The 21174-nt window shown below is 43.5% G+C and overlaps 1 protein-coding gene across 12 annotated transcripts in view; it reads right to left on the reverse strand.

The window, feature by feature from the left end:
* Positions 1-743: 743 nt before the first annotated feature.
* LOC137522832 (modulator of macroautophagy TMEM150B-like) overlaps positions 744-21174 on the reverse strand; it is a 146104-nt gene continuing 125673 nt past the window's right edge. For all 12 annotated transcript variants that reach the window (XM_068242956.1, XM_068242955.1, XM_068242950.1 and 9 more), the window contains 4 exons: positions 10037-10104; positions 5127-5254; positions 3563-3740; positions 744-1917 (listed from right to left, as the gene is read on the reverse strand). In XM_068242956.1, coding sequence (XP_068099057.1) covers positions 1721-1917; positions 3563-3740; positions 5127-5254; positions 10037-10104 — 571 coding nt within the window. In that variant the 3' untranslated portion in view covers positions 744-1720. The remainder of the gene's footprint in view (positions 1918-3562; positions 3741-5126; positions 5255-10036; positions 10105-21174) is intronic.

Consider the following 21174-nt stretch of genomic DNA (forward strand, 5'->3'; position numbering starts at 1 on the left):
GACAAAAACAAGATCTAATTACCCAGGGCTTCCTCCAGCCCCTGGCAGCCGATATGTCTCTTGACGAAGCTCCAGTGTCCCGGGATCCCCGTTGCAGATGCCGACCGTGCCGCTCACGATTGCGCTCACACGGCCTGGAGCATTCTGCGCCTGCGCAGAATGCACCCGGGGAGGTTGGCATCTGGAGTGGAGGGGACCCTGGGACAGAGCTTTGGCGAGAAACATATGAGCTGCCAGGGGCTGGAGGAAGCCCCAGGTAAGTCGATCTTGGTTTTTTTGTTTTATTTTGGATCTGTCCTTTAAAGTTTACCTTAGACGAATGGGAGAAAAAGATTTTTACTTACTTGGGGCTAGTCTGTCAGCTCTCTCGATGTCCTTCCGGTCCGATCCACAGTGATCCAGCAGGGTTGCAAGCCACAGCGCATGCACTGGTCTGGGCCACGTGCCTCCTTCATAGCACTCCTGTGGCCGGGAGCATTATGCGCAAGTGCAGTTACAGTATTGGCAAAGAAAGAGTCCCAAGAGGGGCCGGCACCCAAAGGGCTGCTGCACAGTACCTGGATTCCTGAAGCTGTCTTGGTGCTCACAGCATAGACATCAACACTGGTAGTTAGAAGAAAAAACAGCGCTGGGCACTCAAGCTAATGCTTAAGGTTTATTTTCCACAGGTACAAACAGACATTGCAGGCATAGGGAGACTCTCTTTTTTTCTCCCTATGCCTGCAATGTCTGTTTGTACCTGTGGAAAATAAACCTTAACCCTCCTGGCGGTTAATTTTTTCTGCCACATAGGCAGAAATCCATTTTTTTTTTTGTTTCATGTAAAGCTACCAGGGTGGTAGCTACATGAAACACCACTAGAGGGCGCATGTGTCCCTCTAGTGTGATCGTCGCCGGCATCAATAGCAAACAGGGGAACGCGTATATAACGCGTTCCCCTGTTTGGCTTCTCCTGCCGCCATGGCGACGATTGGAATGACGTCATGGACGTCAGTCGACGTCATGGACGTCAGACGCCTCCGATCCAGCCCATAGCGCTGCCTGGAACTCATTGGTCCGGGCAACGCAGGGCTCTGACGGGGGGGGGGGCCCTCTTCAGCCGCTGCGTGCGGGCGATCGCCGCAGAGCGGCGGCGATCAAGCTGTGTGCGCGGCTAGCAAAGTGCTAGCTGCACGCACAGCACTTTAAATGGGGCAAATCGCCCCACCAGCGGCAGAGATATCCTCCTGCGCGGCATAGCCCGAGCTCAGCTCGGGCTTACCGCCAGGAAGTTTAAGCATTAGCTTGTGTGCCCAGTGCTGTTTTTTCTTCTAACTACCGCAGTTACAGTATTATCCAACTGCGCATGCGCAGAAAGCTCCTGACTGTAGGAGTGCAATCGGGGTGACGCAACCCCAACCACGCATGCGGAGAAGCCCACGACTGAGGCGAATCATGGATCTTACGGGGCTGCCAGCAGCACAACAGAAGGGACCAGGTGGACATTGAAGGAATAGATAGACTACAGGCAGCTGGAAGAAGCTCCAGGTAAGTAAAAACTCTCCAATTCGCCTCAGGTACACTTTAAGCATAAGCACACTACACTTTCGAGTTGCCATGAAATGCTTTAGACACATAAACAATATAATACTGAAATGAATTCATATCCTAATAGGACAATAGATACGACATCTTCTCCAGTCGGTGTCAGTGCATCAGACCCGCCGATGCATCCCATCCATCATGCAGTCAGAGTGACGGTAGAAACTTGCATCTCATTAGGAATCGCCGTCCTTCTCTTCTTTACGTGGAAGTAATGTCCATCTATGTGCCAGAACTCAACAGAGAACAGTCCAAATGATATAAACAAGAGCATGGCCACAATCCATTCAACGATCGCAGCTTCTGATGGCCTTTTTACTGCAGCAAAAGCAATCACTGTTGGATTTTGTTAAGAAATGATAATTCAGAAAAGAGGACTGTACTGATGGCAAAGATAACCATTAATGTGCTGGGCAGTAAATACTGTATTATTTGGACTATAAGACTCACTTTTTCTCCCCCATAAGTGGGGAGAAAAAGTCACTGCGTCTTATAGTCCAAATGCAGGGAGTTCCTGAGTTGTGAAAGCCTGCCAATACGAACCTCCAACTCGCCGCAATGTCGGGGACTCCCTGTAATGTGTCCATGCAGAGGAGGAAACAAGGGGACAAATGGAGGACATGGGGAAACAAAGGGTAAAGGAGGACAGGGGTGGACACATGGGAGACTCAGGAGAACACAAGGGGGACACTGGAGGACACAGGGAGACACAAGAGGTACAAGGGGGCATGAGGTACAAAGGGGGCATAATGCACAAGATGCATCTTCACCATAGATGCCCCAGGTTTAGTATATATATATATATTTTTCCCCTGGTTTATGTCCTCTAAACCTTGGAGCATCTTATGGTCAGGACAGGAGCGTCTTATAGTACGAAATATATGGTAAGTCTAGAAATGTTAGGCAAAGAACTGAAATATGCCACTTCCTTCACCAAAACAAAAAAAAATGCTCCACTGTACTTGGAGTATACTGACTGTATACATGGGTTCTCACTGTAGGACAAGGGAGAGTTTAAAGCGGACCTGAACTCCTCTCTGCTCTTAAAGATACGCAACAGCATAATAACCTTTAAAGAAAAACATTTCTTTGCTACAGCTGATACTAACCCTGCAATAAATCTAAATGCCTAAATGCTTTGCGTGTCATTGATTTTCCCTTAATTACCACTTCCTCAGTAAACTCACATAAGTCAGGCCCTCCCCCAAATTATACATTATGTAGTTTCCCCTCTAGATTTAGCAGAGCAGTGGCAGCGGAGCGTGATACTTTACCTGCTTCCAGTGGCGTGAGAAGTCCTCAGCACTCCCCTTTTCAGTGCAGGCCCATGCCATGCAGCCTATCACCTTGCAGCTCCAGTCTTTACAGGTCATGTGACAAGCATCAGGAGCCGCAAGGTGATAGCCACCACATGTCTACTGAAACTGCATAATTTTATTATTGTACAGTACAGATGATTTACCAAGGCAGGTGCAAAGAAAATTTGAGCCAAATTGGTTTCAGCTGTGAAATGGAACAAAGATTTCGACTTTTTGTTTTGGGCAACTACTCCCCTTTTGTTTCCGTTTTCTTTGCATTGGTTTTAATAAATCAGCTAAGAATAGGTTTATTCTTCTGCTGAGAAAAGGTGAAAATTAAGAGGGAAAAAATGAAAATAGTCATAGTGAGACTTCGAATGATGCCATTTCTTCTCATTAACCATATGTTGACACAGCCTCAGAAGAAGCGCCGCCAGGCGTGAAACAGCTGACAGGCTTTTAGTGCCCGCACCCACTCACAGAGGCTGATCTCCGGACCCCCGATATGTTCATTGCCTCTAACACCACAAACTTTGACATATGGTATGTGGAAAGTTTTTGCAAGCTATCAATAAAGGTTAAACAGCAGCAGTGCCAGTTGCTCTTACTCTTCTCAGAATCAGAATCAGAATCAACTTTATTCTCACTTCATTAACCGCATGTTTTAGCATTTGAAAGGATACTCATTATAATGAGTGCAGTAATAGCAACCGCAAGGATGTAACGAAGTGGTCCAAGCCAGCATCCACCATGCCTTGGCTTCACCTGGAAGGTTAATACCGCTTGCATCCAGAAATAGACGTTACCAATGACGAAGGCCAGAAACGCTCCAACAAGATGTGTTTGCAATTGGTTAGATTGCTGTTTAGAAACAGAGATATGATCAGTAACAAAGCCAATATGTTGTTTGTATACTTGCCAACATTCCCTGGTGGATGCCAAGGGTAGCACTCTATTCTAATTATGTCCCAATTTGCACAATTTGTGTAAAGAGGCGCCCCAGTGTGAATAACATTGGATTAAAAACAAGATAAAATCGAAAAAAATTAGGTGGCTTACCTCAATGATGTGATCTTTGTATAGACAAGCAGATATTTATTTCTCATAGGCAACGCGTTTCATGGGTCTAAGCCCGCTTCCTCAGGCCAATAACAGTGCCAATCGCAAATAGCCGATCTGTTAACAGGCACTAGTTTTTGAATTTACATAATTACATAATTGATTGGCCCCAATGTTCACACCCTTTCCCTTGCCTACCCTTGGTGACCCTCACAGCCTTGGGTCTTACAGGGGCCATAAAACAAGTGTGACCATCATAATCTTCACACTTATAACAAGCGTAGCCACAAAAACACCTTGGGGTTGATTCATTAAGCTGTGCTGCTAAAGCAGCGCAGCTTAATGAGAAGAGCATGAGTTATGCGCACGCTATGCATGGTAGTGCAGCAAGGCATGCGCTGCTAACTACCTTGTGTTCCTTGCTAATAATGGCCGCTCCACTGAACTCACCCTGAGCCCTGGCGGGTCCAGTGGCTTTAACGGGCGTGATCCTCGCACTTTGATTGGCCCATTAGGCTGCCTGTCAAGTGGCAGGCAGCCTATTGGGCCAATCAAAGTGTGGGAATCATGTCCATTAAAGCCACTGGACCCACCGGGGCTCAGGGCGGGTTGAGTGGAGTGGCTGTTATAAGCAAGGAGGGCAAGTTAGGTCTCCTGTGCGGGGTGATCCCAGGAGGGGTGAAGTATAGCACTTGACTGTCTGTGAATGGTTGCTGGCAATAAACACAGCGGTTGCATTTTTACTGGTGCCCACGTTTTTCTTCCAATGTTTTGCATTGCATCAGTTTTCTGGTCGTGGAGGCACAGTACTTGTTATATGCGAAGCTGCCAAGCTGGATTGTTTGACCAACTGGCCATGAGTGCATGACCTGTTTTTGATCTTTGTTTGTTTCAAGCGGGAGGTAGTTAGCAGCGCATGCTACGCTGCACGACTGCACATAGCGTGCACATAACTCGCGCTCCTCTCATTAAGCTGCGCTGCATTAGCAGCACAGTTCAATAAATAAACCCACCTATTCTGAAGGATGGACCCTGTATTGGAGGAAGGGAAGGTTAGTAGTTGGGGCTCCCTTGTGTTTGCTGGGACTGCTCCCCTGTAGTTACACCCCTGATTACAGCCATACAGAATAAAAGAAAGCAGGAAATACAAAACAACAAGGGAGGATGGCTGATGGATATTTCGCTCACCTGAAAATTGCCAACTAAAGAGGTTCCTAAGGCACATAAGAGTCCCATCGCCAGGCTAGCAGAATTTAGGTGAGAGTGGTAGCCATAGTCCCGGATTTGCTGAAACCGTATGGCACAGATCCAGACCACTAAGATAAGAGTTGGAACATGTTAAGGAAGCATGCAAATTATATCTATTTTCTCTACTGTAAATGTATGGTAAATGTGAAATATTTGTTATTCTCTAGCAGAGGTGTGGTGTGTGTAACAGTTCCATTGAGATCAATGAGTCAGATCAATACATCAAGGGAGTCCAGCTTGCTGCCTTAAAGGGGAACTTCAGCCTAAACAAACATACTTCTTTAAGTTACATTAGTTATGTTAATTAAAATAGATAGGTAATATAATCTCTTACCCACCCTGTTTTAAAAGAACAGGCAAAGGTTTATGATTTCATGAGGGCAGACATCTTTTTGGTTGAAAGGAAGTGACAGGGAGCATGAGACACAGTTCCAACTGTCCTGTGTTCTGATCCCCTCTCCCAGCTGCTAAACAATGAGAACAACAACATCAGAAATCCCATCAAGCTTTGCACAGCATCAAAGGAAAAATGCCCGGGCAGTATTCTTTGATGGGGCGGAGCGTAGCTTCTTAGCAGCTAAAAATTAGGCTTGGTTATTTAAAACAAAGCTCTGATGCTGTGAAACTGTTTAAGAAACACCAAGCCTTTTCAGTGCTGCTGAGTAGATCTTTAGTCTGGAGGTTAACTTTAACTACACCACCCCATGGCTATAACCATAGATAGGATGTGACTTAGCTGATTGCCACAGGATGCTAGGCCACACCATGCCATTCTGGACATCATGGTAATGAGTTGAATAGTGACAATTACCATTAATGAGAGCTCCGGGGGACAGAAGGATGACTCATTCATTTGTTAGTATGGTTATCCTTTAATCCTTAAGGGCCCATTCACACTAGAAGTGCTTTTCTGAGCGCTTTGTGATTGATTAGCATTTTAAAAAAATCGCCCCCCATTCACTTTCATTAAAATCGCAGTGAAAAATCACGTACAAATCGCAACGATTTTTACAGCGATTTTAATGAAAGTGAATGGGAGCAATTTTTAAGAGGCGCTAATCAATCACAAAGTGCTCAGAAAAGCACTTGTAAGTGTGAATGGGCCGTAACTGTCTTTCTCTTTAAATGTTCCACATATGCCGAGGCGGGCACACTTTTACCAGTATGAGTAGTTTACATCAATGTCCGTCCGCTCATTTGATCGAATCTGCTCTAAATTGTCGTCACGTTGCAAATCTATTTCCCCATTGGCCGTTTTTTGGGCGAAATCGGTTGATTCAGTTGATGATGCATAATGGAAAATCTTTGATTATTACGACGCTAGCGGTGTTCAATTTTGCAACAAGCGACTAAGCTACTTTCAGCGCAGTGCCGTTCCGGTCTCTACTCTCCCAACTGGAGGCTCCTTCCTCTCTCTTCACTACGGAGTGGGGCGCCTGTGTGACATAACAAATGCTGAAATACTGGTGGCCTCCAGTTGTCATGTAAGTTGTGTGCCACAGTGCCCCTAGTGTTTGCCCTCTACCTTACAAGACTTGGGAGACAAGAAGGGGGTTCCCCAGGGGAAGAGACGACAAGGGAACTGTGCCTCCTACAGGTGGGAGCAAGCTGCCCCTACACTGCGTGGCCTAGAGGGGGGTGGTTCACTGAGGACCCAGAAAGCACTCACAGATTTTTAATACATTTCATGCTGAAGTCTGTTGAAAAACTGTGTACAATGTGTGGAGGGATTTGATCAGATAGATCCCTCTCAGATCAGATAATGATCTGAGAGGGATCTGTCTGATGGCCCCATTGGCCAGTGTATGGCCAGCTTAATAGTGTGATGGTAAAAAATAGAATATAGGTAGAATGATTGATTACAAATTAATTTCACCTACTGGACTTCTCTATAGGGGCCCATACACTCAGCCGACTTTCTGGCCGACCGATCGATCCCGATCGATCGATTGATTGATCGTTTGCAAATCGGTTGGCCAATCGACCGATCGATGGCCGATTTCAATCGATTTCGATGGATTACCATCGAACTGGTGGGGTGGAAAATTTAGGTCGATCTGATGAGATTGCTTATCAGTTTGCATTGGCCTTAATGGAAATCTGATGGCAAAAAAATGCCATCAGATCGAATTTCAATAGATTTCAAACTGAAATCTATTGGAATTCTATCCTGGTAAAAAATGTTCTAAAAACGCATCAGATAGATCATCAGATGCATTTCTTATCTATCTGCTGCCAATTTGACGAGTGTATGGGCACCTTATGTGATTAAAAATTAAAAAAATTAAACATAGACATTAAAGTGAGGAAGGATTAACCACTTAAGCCCAACTGAACGAACTTTCTCATCCAGTTGGGCTGCACGCACTCCCGTGGCTGCGCGCACTCCCGCCACCGGCCGTTAGCCCAGCGATCAATGAATGGGATTATAGATCCCATTCATTGATCGAAGCCCCCCGCAGAAAAACCGACAGCCTCTTAACAGAGGCTGCTGTTTTTCTGATTCACAAAAAGTTTCCCGTCCTCCTAATGCGTCCTGGAAGCCTGATCGTACGCTTCTAGGACTTTTTGACTGTAGCCATCTTGTGGCCAAATAGTAAAACTACACCCACATCTATTTTTCATTAAACAAATGCATTATTTTACATTTAAAATTTGCTGTTTACTTCCCACACCACAAATTACCCAAATCAAATTTTTAATAAAAAAAAATAAAACTAATTACAATAAAAAAACAAAAAAAAACCATAAATACCTAAGGGTCGAAACTTTTTAAATAAGCATGTCAAAGGAGTGTATTAATATATTTTTTTAAATGATGGGCTTGTAAATAGTGATGGACGCAAATTGAAAAAATGTACGTTTATTTCCAAATAAAATATCAGCGCCATACATTGTGATAGGGACATAATTTAAATGGTGTAATAAACAAGACAAATGGGCAAATAAAATACATGGGTTTTAATTACGGTAGCATGTATTAATTTCAAACTATAATGGCCAAAAACTAAGAAATAATTATCTTTTCCCATTTCTTTCTAATATTCCTGTTAAAATGGATTTGGAATAAAATAATTCTTAGCAAAATGTATCACCCACTGAAAGTCTTATTGATGGCGGAAAAAAAACAAAATTTAGACTAATTCATTGTGATGAGTAGTGATAAAGTCATTGGCAAATGAATGGGAGGTGAAAGTTGCTCAGATGCAAAAAATAAACAATCCTTCGGGCTTAAAGGACCTCTGTCGTGAAAATCTTACAATTTAAAATACACGTTATAAGAATACACAAAAATACACAAAAAATACACAAATAAGAAGTACGTTTCTTCCAGAATTAAATGTGCCATAAATTACTTTTCTCCTATGTTGCTGTCACTTACAGCAAGTAGTAGAAAATTGACATTACCGACAGATTTTGGACTAGCCCATCTTCTCATAGGGGGTTCTCAGGGTTTTATTTATTTTTAAAAACACGTAGTGAATGGCAGTTGCTCCGTCCAACTGCCAAAAAAGTGTACAGTGAGCAGGGAGGCTGGTCAGCATCTGTATCCGGTTCAGCACCGCAGTCCGAAAATCTCATGCATCCGAGCAACGTTCACCTCCCATTTATTCGCCTATAACTTTATTGCTACTTATCACAATGAATTGATCTATATCTTGTTTTTTCCGCCACTAATTAGGCTTTCTTTGGGTGCTACATTTTGCTAAGAATTATTTTTTTCTAAATCTATTTTAACAGGAAGATTAAGAAAGAAATGAAAAAAATTCATTATTTCTCAGTTTTTGGCCATTATAGTTTGAAATTAATATACGCTACTGTAATTAAAACTCATGTATTTTATTTGCCCATTTGTCCCGGTTATTACACCGTTTAAAAGATGTCCCTATCACAATTTATGGTGCCGATATTTCATTTAGAAATAAAGGTGCATTTTTTCTATTTGCGTCCATCACTATTTATAAGCTTATAATTTTAAATAATATAATAACATATTCTCTTGAGATGCATATTTAAAAAGTTCAGACCCTTGGGTAACTATTTATGTTGTTTTTGTTTTTTTTTATTGTATTTTTTATTTTTATTTTTAATAAAAAAAAAGTGTATGTGGGTAATTTTTGGTGTGGGAGGGAAACTGTTAATTTTAAATGTAAAATAATATTTTTTTTTTATTAAAAATGTATTGTGATGCAGTTTACTATTTGGCCACAAGTGAAAAAAGTCCTGGATGCGAACGATCTCGCATCCAGGAACTTAAAAGCAGGGGAGATGTTTCCTGGGGGCAGAAATACCGCGCTCTCTGGAGAGAAAGCGTCGGTATTTCTGCGGGGAAGATAGATCGGTGAATGGGAATTATATTCCCATTCACTGATCAGGGGCTAGTGGCGGGCAGCGGGAGCGCGCGCGGGGGCGCGCCCGATCGCGCGCACGAGGCGGCGGCAGCAGCAGTGCCTATCTGGACGAGGAAGCTCGTCCAGATAGGCCGAACTGGTTATATAAATATTTTTCAGGGAATGTCTTTATAAAGAATAAAGGCCATGCTGAGAATCCCCTATGAAGAGATGGACTAGCCCAAAACTTGCATGTAATGTCGGATTTCTACTACCTACTGTAAGTGACAGCAAGATGGGAGAAAAGTCATTTATGGCTCATTTTACTCAGGAAGAAATGTACTTCTTATTTGTATGTGTTTTAAATTTTAAGATTTTCGCGACAGTTCCTCTTTAAGTGGTTAAAAGGCAAAAGAAAACACAGTGAAAGAGAATGGTGGTTAAGAAAAATGCATAGAAATAAATCCCAACAACAGCCAAAGTTAAAATACTGTACCTATGATAAGAGGATGTACTTACCTAGCAGGGCACCTATGTTAAGAACTTGTCCAAAAATACAACTCTGGGGAGGGTACGCGCCACAGGCACTGTTCAAAAAAACATGACTGTCACACTCACAGGATACAAACAATTTACTTCACAACAGAAGGCTGAGCTGTGTGTCCTGAAGTCTGTGTCTATGTAGGCCTTGGTTTGGGGCAATCTGGTCTGGGGTGTATTTTTGGTGCAGGCTTTGGCGCGACATTTTAACGATGATTATGATTATTGTAAGATTAGATTAAGGTTAGTTGTATTAGTGATTAGGAGATTAGAATTAGATGCCGTTAAAGAGAGTTAGGGATAGGCATTAGTATGGGAATAGGGAAAAAGAAGACTATTCATACCAGTGATTATTGGAAGGTTAGGATTAGCTACTGTTAAGTAGAGTTGGGCCGAACGGTTCGCCGGCGAACGTGGTTCGCGCGAACTTAGGTGGTTCGCGTGCGGGTACCGCACGCGAACGTTTTGCGGAAGAAGTTCGGTTCGCCCCATAATGCACCTGAGGGTCAACTTTGACCCTCTACATCACAGTCAGCAGGCCCAGTGTAGCCAATTAGGCTACACTAGCCCCTGGAGCCCCACCCCCCTTATATAAGGCAGGCAGCGGCGGCCATTACGGCCACTCGTGTGCCTGCATTAGTGAGAGTAGGGCGAGCTGCTGCAGTCTCTCATATAGGGAAAGATTAGTTAGGCTTAACTTCTTCCTGGCTGCATACCTGTTCTGTTCAGTGAGCCCTCAGCCCACTGCATACCTGTACTGTGATCCTGCCACTGCATACCTGTTCAGTGATCCTGCCACTGCATACCTGTTCTGTGAACCCACCCACCACCACTGCATACCTGTTCAGTGATCCTGCCACTGCATACCTGTTCTGTGAACCCACCCACCACTGCATACCTGTTCAGTGATCCTGCTGCCACTGCATACCTGTTCTGTGAACCCACCCACCACTGCATACCTGTTCAGTGATCCTGCCACTGCATACTTGTTCTGTGAACCCACCCACCACCACTGCATACCTGTTCAGTGATCCTGCCACTGCATACCTGTTCTGTGAACCCACCACTGCATACCTGTTCTGTGAACCCACCCACCACTGCATACCTGTTCAGTGATCCTGCTGCCACTGCATACCTGTTCTGTGAACCCACCCACCACTGCATACCTGTTCAGTGATCCTGCCACTGCATACTTGTTCTGTGAACCCACCCACCACCACTGCATACCTGTTCAGTGATCCTGCCACTGCATACCTGTTCTGTGAACCCACCACTGCATACCTGTTCTGTGAACCCACCCACCACTGCATACCTGTTCAGTGATCCTGCTGCCACTGCATACCTGTTCTGTGAACCCACCACTGCATACCTGTTCTGTGAACCCACCACTGCATACCTGTTCAGTGAACCCGCCACTGCATACCTGTTCTGTTCAGTGGACCCGCCACTGTATACCTGTTTAGTGAACCCGCCACTGCATACCTGTTCTGTTCAGTGGAGTTTGGTGTGTCAGTGTGAAGCAGTACCTTAATTACACTACCTGATTGATGTATACACATGCAAGATGTTTTAAAGCACTTTAGGCCTGTCATTTAGCATTCAATGTGATTTCTGCCCTTAAAACGCTGCTTTTCGTCAAATCCAGATTTTTCCCGGGGACTTTTGGCATGTATCCCACTCCGCCATGCCCCCCTCCAGGTGTTAGACCCCTTGAAACATCTTTTCAATCACTTTTGTGGCCAGCATAATTATTTTTTTTTTTCAAAGTTCGCATCCCCATTGAAGTCTATTGCGGTTCGCGAACTTTAACGCGAACCGAACCTTCCGCGGAAGTTCGCGAACCCGGTTCGCGAACCTAAAATCGGAGGTTCGGCCCAACTCTACTGTTAAGGAGGGCTAGGGATAGGCAACATTAAAGAGAGTTAAGGTTGGGGAATAGGGTACAGGAAGGTTAGTCATATCAGTGATTAGTGAAAGGTTAGGATTAGGTGCTGATAATGAGTGTTAGGGATAGGCATTGGTAATGAAGTTAGAATTAGGGGTGAGGTACAGGAGGGTTAGTCATACATGTGTGATTAGAGGAAAGATAGGATTAAGTGCTGATAGCCAGGATGGTTAGGGATAAGTATTAATAAGGACAGTTAGGGTACAGCATATAGGAAAGTTAGTTTTATCAGTAGGTATTAGAAGGTTAGGCAATGAAAAGGACAGTTAGGGACTATTTTCACTGGGTTTCTAAATCGGACGCGGCACCCTTGCTGCTGCAAAGTCACAGCCGAATCGCTATAGTCGTGCCATGCATGGCTATAGGGATTCAGACACGTGCTAAAGAAATCTGCAGCATGTCATCCAGAATTGCACCAGCATGCGATTCAGACAGCAAGCCTACTGTCTAAATGCACAGCGTTTCCATGTCCGGTTCGCATGGGGAATGCTGTGTATTCAGATTAGGTGAAAACAGGCCCTTATGGTAGGTGTTGATAATGAGAGTAATGCAAAGATAAATAGAGTTAGGGTTAGGTGTGGATAAGGTGGGGTAGGCATTGACAAGTAGAATAAGGTGAAGATGAGGAGATTTAGGGTTAGGCAGTTGAAAAGAACGGAAAGCAGAAGTGCTGAAAAGTAGCCCGAAGCCAACACCAATGATATCCATATGCATATTATACATATACTAGACCTAAGGCCCCTTAACATAATGGGCAGTAGGCCTCCCTTACCCGCCCCTGTCACCACCACCGCATGTAAGTGAGCATGCGCAAATACGACCCATGCACCGCCTGTCCGTGCACCCGTGCGCACACCCACCTGCGCACAGCGCGTACACACGCCTGCCTCCCTGGCCCCGTCCTCCTCCTGTCCCAACGGCCACCCGCGTGCCGCACTTGCGAGGTTCGGCAAAAGCACAGACACAGGGACACAGGAGGAGGATGCAGGGACACAGGGGTTTTATTAGGTAGGATACCCCATTATTCCCCCTGCAAAGCTTAGCTATGGAAAAACTCCAGTCACTGCTGCACTGTGTCGCCATTGGGCAACAGGGCCTGTAGGCACTGTGTCTGCAGTCTTCAGTTTTGCTTTAAAAAGCAACTGTAACCCAGGATTGAACTTCATTCCAATCAGTAGCTGATACCCCCTTTCCCACGAGGAATTTTGCTTGGATTTTCACACAAAGGACATCTTTCTCCCAAAATCTCTACGTATTCATTTTCTTTGGTGTTGGCCTTTTCTTTTACCTGTTGCTACCGTCTCTATAATTGTTACTTTTAATAATTTTCTGTATATATTATTTATATTGCATTTCAAATAAAAGACTTAAGGTCACTTGTTTGGCTACATACCTGGTTTGAGCACCGCAGAACGAATCCTAGCCTTTCTGAAAATTCGCTACCTGTCTTGCATTGTTTCACTAATAATGGATTGTTAACCCTTTCCTCTTAGCGCAGCCTAGCTAGCTGGTTTCCCTTTTCCCACATAAAAGGGATAGTGGCAGCCTTGTACCTGAAGTAGTGTGTATCAAAGTGTTTGTGTTGCTCGCACGTTTCCTCCAGGCCTGTCTGTAGCCCAAGTCCAGCCTTTTTAGCGCGTTGACTGAATCCATGATATTGGATTGTCTGTGCGTTGAAAAAGATTGGGAGGCATTGAGCAGTCCGGGCGCAAGGGGCGTGTGACAGACACACGCACACCCATACAGTGTATATATATATATATATATATATATATATATATATATATATATATATATATATATATATATATACAGTCGGTTGCAAAAGTATTTGGCCCCCTTGAAGTATTCCACATTTTGTCATATTACTGCCACAAACATGAATCAATTTTATTGGAATTCCACATGAAAGACCAACACAAAGTGGTGTACATGTGAGAAGTGGAACGAAAATCATACATGATTCCAAACATTTTTTACAAACTGCAAAGTGGTGTGTGCGTAATTATTCGGCCCCCTTTGATCTGAGTGCAGTCAGTTGCCTATAGACATTGCCTGATGAGTGCTAATGACTAAATAGAGTGCACATGTGTGTAATTTAATGTCAGTACAAATACAGCTGCTCTGTGAGGGCCTCAGAGGTTGTCTAAGAGAATATTGGGAGCAACAACACCGTGAAGTCCAAAGAACACACAAGACAGTTCAGGGATCAAGTTATTGAGAAATTTAAAGCAGGCTTAGGCTACAAAAAGATTTCAAAGCCTTGAACATCCCACAGAGGCGTACGTACAAAAAGGGCGCCTGGACAAAAAGGGCGCGGTGCGTAAATATCGTTTATAGAAATATTTACATACAACGATTTACAAATTTATAAATCATTAAATAATGTGTATGAAATCGGCAATTGTTAAATCGTTAATCTTCCCTCTTTAAAAAGTGAAACTTATAATTAAGTTTGTTAAAAAATCATTAATATAAGTTTAATCGTTATAATTGTCTTTTATTGTGAATAATCTTCATTTATCGTTTCTTCTTATAATAAAAATCTGAAAATATTGTTTATAATGATATATATATATATATATATATATATATATAAGTAGATTCCTAAAAAGTGTTGTAAAAAAATTATTATGTATTACAAAAATGTTAATAAAACTACAGGGAGTGCAGAATTATTAGGCAAGTTGTATTGTTGAGGAATAATTTTATTATTGAACAACAACCATGATCTCAATGAACCCAAAAAAACTCATTAATATCAAAGCTGAATATTGTTGAAAGTAGTTTTTAGTTTGTTTTTAGTTTTAGCTATTTTAGGGGGATATCTGTGTGTGCAGGTGACTATTACTGTGCATAATTATTAGGCAACTTAACAAAAAACAAATATATACCCATTACAATTATTTATTTTTACCAGTGAAACCAATATAACATCTCAACATTCACAAATATACATTTATGACATTCAAAAACAAAACAAAAACAAATCAGTGACCAATATAGCCACCTTTCTTTGCAAGGACACTCAAAAGCCTGCCATCCATGGATTCTGTCAGTGTTTTGATCTGTTCACCATCAACATTGCGTGCAGCAGCAACCACAGCCTCCCAGGCACTGTTCAGAGAGGTGTACTGTTTTCCCTCCTTGTAAATCTCACATTTTATGATGGACCACAGGTTCTCAATGGGGTTCAGATCAGGTGAACAAGGAGGCCATGTCATTAGTTTTTCTTCTTTTATACCCTTTCTTGCCAGCCACGCTGTGGAGTACTTGGACGCGTGTGATGGAGCATTGTCCTGCATGAAAATCATGTTTTTCTTGAAGGATGCAGACTGCTTCCTGTACCACTGCTTGAAGAAGGTGTCTTCCAGAAACTGGCAGTAGGACTGGGAGTTGAGCTTGACTCCATCCTTATCCCGAAAAGGCCCCACAAGCTCATCTTTGATGATACCAGCCCAAACCAGTACTTCACCTCCACCTTGCTGGCGTCTTGAGTCGGACTGGAGCTCTGTGCCCTTTACCAATCCAGCCACGGGCCCATCCATCTGGCACATCAAGACTCACTCTCATTTCATCAGTCCATAAAACCTTAGAAAAATCAGTCTTGAGATATTTTTTGGCCCAGTCTTGACGTTTCAGCTTGTATGTCTTGTTCAGTGGTGGTCGTCTTTCAGCCTTTCTTGCATTGGCCATGTCTGTGAGTATTGCACACCTTGTGCTTTTGAGCACTCCAGTGATGTTGCAGCTCTGAAATATGGCCAAACTGGTGGCAAGTGGCATCTTGGCAGCTGCATGCTTGACTTTTCTCAGTTCATGGGCAGTTATTTTGCACCTTGGTTTTTCCACACGCTTCTTGCGACCCTGTTGACTATAATGAATGAAACGCTTGATTGTTCGATGATTACGCTTCAGAAGCTTTGCCATTTTAAGAGTGCTGCATCCCTCTGCAAGATATCTCACTATTTTTGACTTTTCTGAGCCTGTCGAGTCCTTCTTTTGACCCATTTTGCCAAAGGAAAGGAAGTTGCCTAATAATTATGCACACCTGATATAGGGTGTTGATGCCATTAGACCACACCCCTTCTCATTACAGAGATGCACATCACCTAATATGCTTAATTGGTAGTAGGCTTTCAAGCCTATACAGCTTGGAGTAAGACAACATGCATAAAGAGGACGATGTTGTCAAAATACTCATTTGCCTAATAATTCTGCACTCCCTATATACCTAACCCTACTCTCACACAGAACCCTCCCTGTACCTATCCCTAACCCCTAGACCCCCCTGGTGGTGCCTAACCCTAACCACTCCCCTGGCAGTGCCTAACCCTAACCACTCCCTTGGTGGTGCCTAACCCTAACCACCCCATGGCGGTGTATATTGTACTGTAACTATACCTAACCCTACTCTCACACAGAACCCTCCCTGTACCTATCCCTAACCCCTAGACCCCCCCTGGTGGTACCTAAACCCCCCCTGGTGGTGCCTAAACCTAAGACCCCCCTGGTGGTGCCTAAACCTAAGACCCCCCTGGTGGTGCCTAAACCTAAGACCCTCCTGGTGGTGCCTAAACCTAAGACCCTCCTGGTGGTGCCTAAACCTAAGACCCCCCTGGTAGTGCCTAAACCTAAGACTCCCCTGGTGGTGCCTAACCCTAAGACCCCCTGGTGGTGACTAACCCTAAGACCCCCCTGGTGGTGCCTAAACCTAACCACCCACCTGGTGGTGCCTAACCCTAAGATCCCCCCCCCCCCCCTTAGTGTTCGCTTTATTTCGTGGATAGTAATGTTTTACAAATAGTGACTGTAAAAAATATATTTCAATTTACGTTACGTACTGATTGCCTTATTTTGTGAATAATAATGTTTTACAAACAGTAAGGGATAAAATGTTAAATAATGTTTTAGTTATAAATAGGATAAATATGTTTAGTATTTTTATAAACGTTATTTGTCACGGGTGCATTTTATAAATGTAAATCATCACAAGCACAGTTATAAAACATTAAAAAGCTCCGGGCGCCGTTTATAAAACGTTATTTATCTCCGGCGCCGTTTTTTCCTGCTCGGCACCCATTAAACGTTATTTACTATGGGAGTGAATGGCTGCGCCCCTTTTTGTCCACTAGCTGCCTGCGCCCTTTTTTCCCGTTCCCCCCACAGAGCACTGTTCAAGCGATCATTCAGAAATGGAAGGTGTATGGCACAACTGTAAACCTACCAAGACAAGGCCATCCACCTAAACTCACAGGCCGAACACGGAGAGTGCTGATCAGAAATGCAATCAAGAGGCCCATGGTGACTCTGGACGAGCCACAGAGATCTACAGCTCAGGTGGGAGACTCTGTCCATAGGACAACTATTAGTCATGCACTGTACAAAGTTGGCCTTTATGGAAGAGTGGCAAGAAGAAAGGCATTGTTAACAGAAAGCATAAGAAGTGCCGTTTGCAGTTTGCCACAAGCCATGTGGGGGACACAGCAACCATGTGGAAGAAGGTGCTCTGGTCAGATGAGATCAAAATGGAACTTTTTGGCCAAAATGCAAAACGCTATGTGTGGCGGAAAACTAACACTGCACATCACTCTGAACACACCATCCCCACTGTCAAATATGGTGGTGGCAGCATCATGCTCGGGGAGTGCATCTCTTCAGCAGGGACAGGGAAGCTGGTCAGAGTTGATGGGAAGATGGATGGAGCCAAATAAAGGGAAAACTTGGAAGAAAACCTCTTGGAGACTGCAAAAGACTTGAGACTGGGGCGGAGGTTCACCTTCCAGCAGGACAATGACCCTAAACATAAAGCCAGGGCAACAATGGAATGGTTTAAAACAAAACATATCTATGTGTTAAGGTCCATACACACGCCGGACTGCAGGCAACGACGGGTCCGTCTTTACCTCCCGCCCAGTCAAAGTCCAGATCTAAATCCAATCAAGAATCTGTGGCAAGATCTGAAAACTGCTGCTCACAAACGCTGTCCATCTAATCTGACTGAGCTGGAGCTGTTTTGCAAAGAAGAATGGGCAAGGATTTCAGTCTCTAGATTTGCAAAGCTGGTAGAGACATACCCTAAAAGACTGGCAGCTGTAATTGCAGCAAAAGGTGGTTCTACAAAGTATTGACTCAGGGGGGCTTAATAATTACGCACACCCCACTTTGCAGTTATTTATTTGTAAAAAATGTTTGGAATGATGATCTTCAATCCACTTCTCACATGTACAACACTTTGTATTGGTCTCTCACGTGGAATTCCAATAAAATTGATGCATGTTTGTGGCAGTAATGTGACAAAATGTGGAAAACTTCAAGGGGGCCGAATACTTTTGCAACCCACTGTATATATATATATATATATATATATATATATATATATATACAGTATATCTTATATACTCGCATATAAGACTAATTTTCAGCACAATAAAAGGTGCTGAAAAGTTACCCCCTTGACTTATACGCGAGTCAGTGGAGCATAACGGATGGTGAAGCAGGTTTTGTTACTGGAAGAGGAGCGCAAGGATTGTGCACTAGTGATCCTCTTAGCAGCTTGTGCCCTGCTGTGTCCGTGCGCCATTCCCTGCAACCTGGCTTGTGGAGCGGAGCGTGTCAGCAATGTGTCAGCGGTTCTGCCTGTGTGGCAATCGCTGTGTCTCATATCTATGAATCCATCTAGTGGGGCCTTGAGACACAGCTGTATCATTCTTGGTGCACATCTGGCTCTGGGGAGGGGCTTATAGGTGAGTCAATTACTTTCTCCTTGTTTCTGAGGGAAAAGTGGGTACCTCGGCTTATATGAAGGTCGGCTTATATGCGAGTACATATGGTATACAGTATGTGAGTGTGTGTGTGTAGGTGCAGGATATATATATATATATATATATATATATATATATATATATATATATATATATATATATATATATACATACATACATATATATATATATATATATATATATATACATAATAACATTTTAATTGCATTTTCACAAACGACACAGAGAAAATAAATAATCAGTACACTATATAAAAAAAAAAAAAAAGAACACGTAATATAAATAGGCCTGCATGGCCACTCGCAGGAACATTGCTTTGTTGTAGCTTACATTACACAGAGCAGGCATACAATTGTTGTTGCTCTGAATACCCCCATTATAACACTTACTCTTTATGCTTTCTGCAAGCAAGGACAATGTGTATTACATCTGCTTCTGCACAGCTCAAAGCAGCTGGAACAGATCTGTTACTGGTGTCAAAAGAATAAATAGAAAGAGAAACGGAAGGGGAAGAAAGGGCAAAGAGAGAAAAAGGAAAAATATGGTATGAAAGAAATATGGTGGGTGAGAAAAGGCCTAAGGTCCAACTCCGACTGCTCGCTCACGTCATTGATGGTACATGTAGAGTCAATGTCAGAATGCAGGCTAATTACACTGCATGTAGCTGTACAGTCTCTTTCTTTCTGTTGGCTCCATAACATAGTCCCATGGCAGCCAAACCTTATTGTGCTGTTCTTGTCTGTTATTGGCTGGCCCAAGCTGATCGTTTCCTCAATTTTCCACGGGTTAATGAACTCAATAAGCTAGTCACAGTCACTGTACCACTAGGAAAGTATAAGGGGCTAATCATCCAAAACAGGCTGTATGCATGTTGGATTGATGTGGTTCTGTAAAATCTCTGTATTGTAAGCTATAGACTCACTATACTCCTGTAGTTCTAGATGTAAGCCTGGCTTCAGGGGCATAAAGACATGATTTTGGGAGTGATGCATCATGGGAAACCACAGTTGCTCACTTAAAGCAGACTTAAGTGTAAGTTCCGAAGCGCAAAAGAGTCAGAATGACACTGTATCCCCTCTTGATGCATCAACTGGTGATTTCCGTATTAAGCAGGGGTGTAGCAATAGGGGTTGCAGAGCTTGCGACTGCATCGGGGCCCTTGGGCCAGTGGGGCCCTGCCTCAACTATAGTATGAGCTCTCTATTGGTCTTGTGCTCATAATAATCACTTCTATAGATACATTGAATAGTGGTAATCATTAATAAACTGTTCCCCATCCCTTCTTGCACCTCTGACACTGTAGTTACCATTGGCAGGTTTTGGTGCGCCGTATCAATTGTTATGTATAGAGTGCTTGGGGGGCCCCATTGTAAAACTTGCATCGGGGCCCAAAGCTCCTTAGCTACGCCACTGGTATTAAGTGTGTGGGGGGGGGGGAGGGGGGCACATGACAGACCTGGTCTGCTCTAACAGTTACCTCCTGCCCACCTATGGCACAATCTTTTTGAAGCCTTTGCAAGAGCAGAAAACTGCTATGGCAGTTTTTGAGAAAGAGGACGTGACTAAACTACAAAACCTGAATTAGCTGGCACCAAAGGTCAGTTTATAAACATTCATTCATGCTTCTCTACTATAACTTCTATGGACTGCGTTGGCAGTGTTGAATTTATTTTTACATTTTAGGTCTGCTTTAAAGGAAACGTCCAGGATGAATAAAAAGTAAAAATCTACTTACCTGGGGCTTCCTCCAGCCCCTGGCAGCCGTCCTGTGCCCTCGCTGCAGCTCCGCTCCCCGCTGGAAGCCTGGAGTTTCCTTTTACACATTACCGGTTGCCTGGCAGTCCCGATGATCTCTTTGGCTGCAGTAGTGGCTGAATCACACACTTGAAACAAGCATGCGGCAAATCCAGTCTGACTTCAGTCAGAGCACCTGATCTGCATGCTTGTTGAGGGGCTGTGGCTAAAAGTATTAGAGACACAGGATCAGCAGGAGAGTCAGGAAACTGGTATTAGTTTAAAAGGAAAAATCCACATCCTTCTTAGTTTAGGTTCCCTTTAAGGTAAAAATATATTAAGTTTTGCTAACCTGACTGTAAAATGCAAGCTATTCAAACATTTTTTAAAGTCAAATTTTACTCTGTTCTCTTTGCTTCTGAACTTAAAGAGAACCTGAAGTGAGAGGGATATGGAGGCTGCCATTTTTATTTCCTTCTAAATAACGCCAGTTTTCTGGCAGCCCTGCTGATCTATTTGGCTGCAGTAGTGTCTGAATCACATCAGAAATAAGCATGCAGCTAATCTTGTCAGATCTGACAATAATGTCAAGCATGCTTGTTCAGGGCCTATAGCTAAAAGAATTATTAACATTCCGTTTCAAGTGAGGGTTGCCT

This window comes from Hyperolius riggenbachi, chromosome 6 (genome assembly GCF_040937935.1).
Source record: "Hyperolius riggenbachi isolate aHypRig1 chromosome 6, aHypRig1.pri, whole genome shotgun sequence".
Taxonomy (NCBI): domain Eukaryota; kingdom Metazoa; phylum Chordata; class Amphibia; order Anura; family Hyperoliidae; genus Hyperolius; species Hyperolius riggenbachi.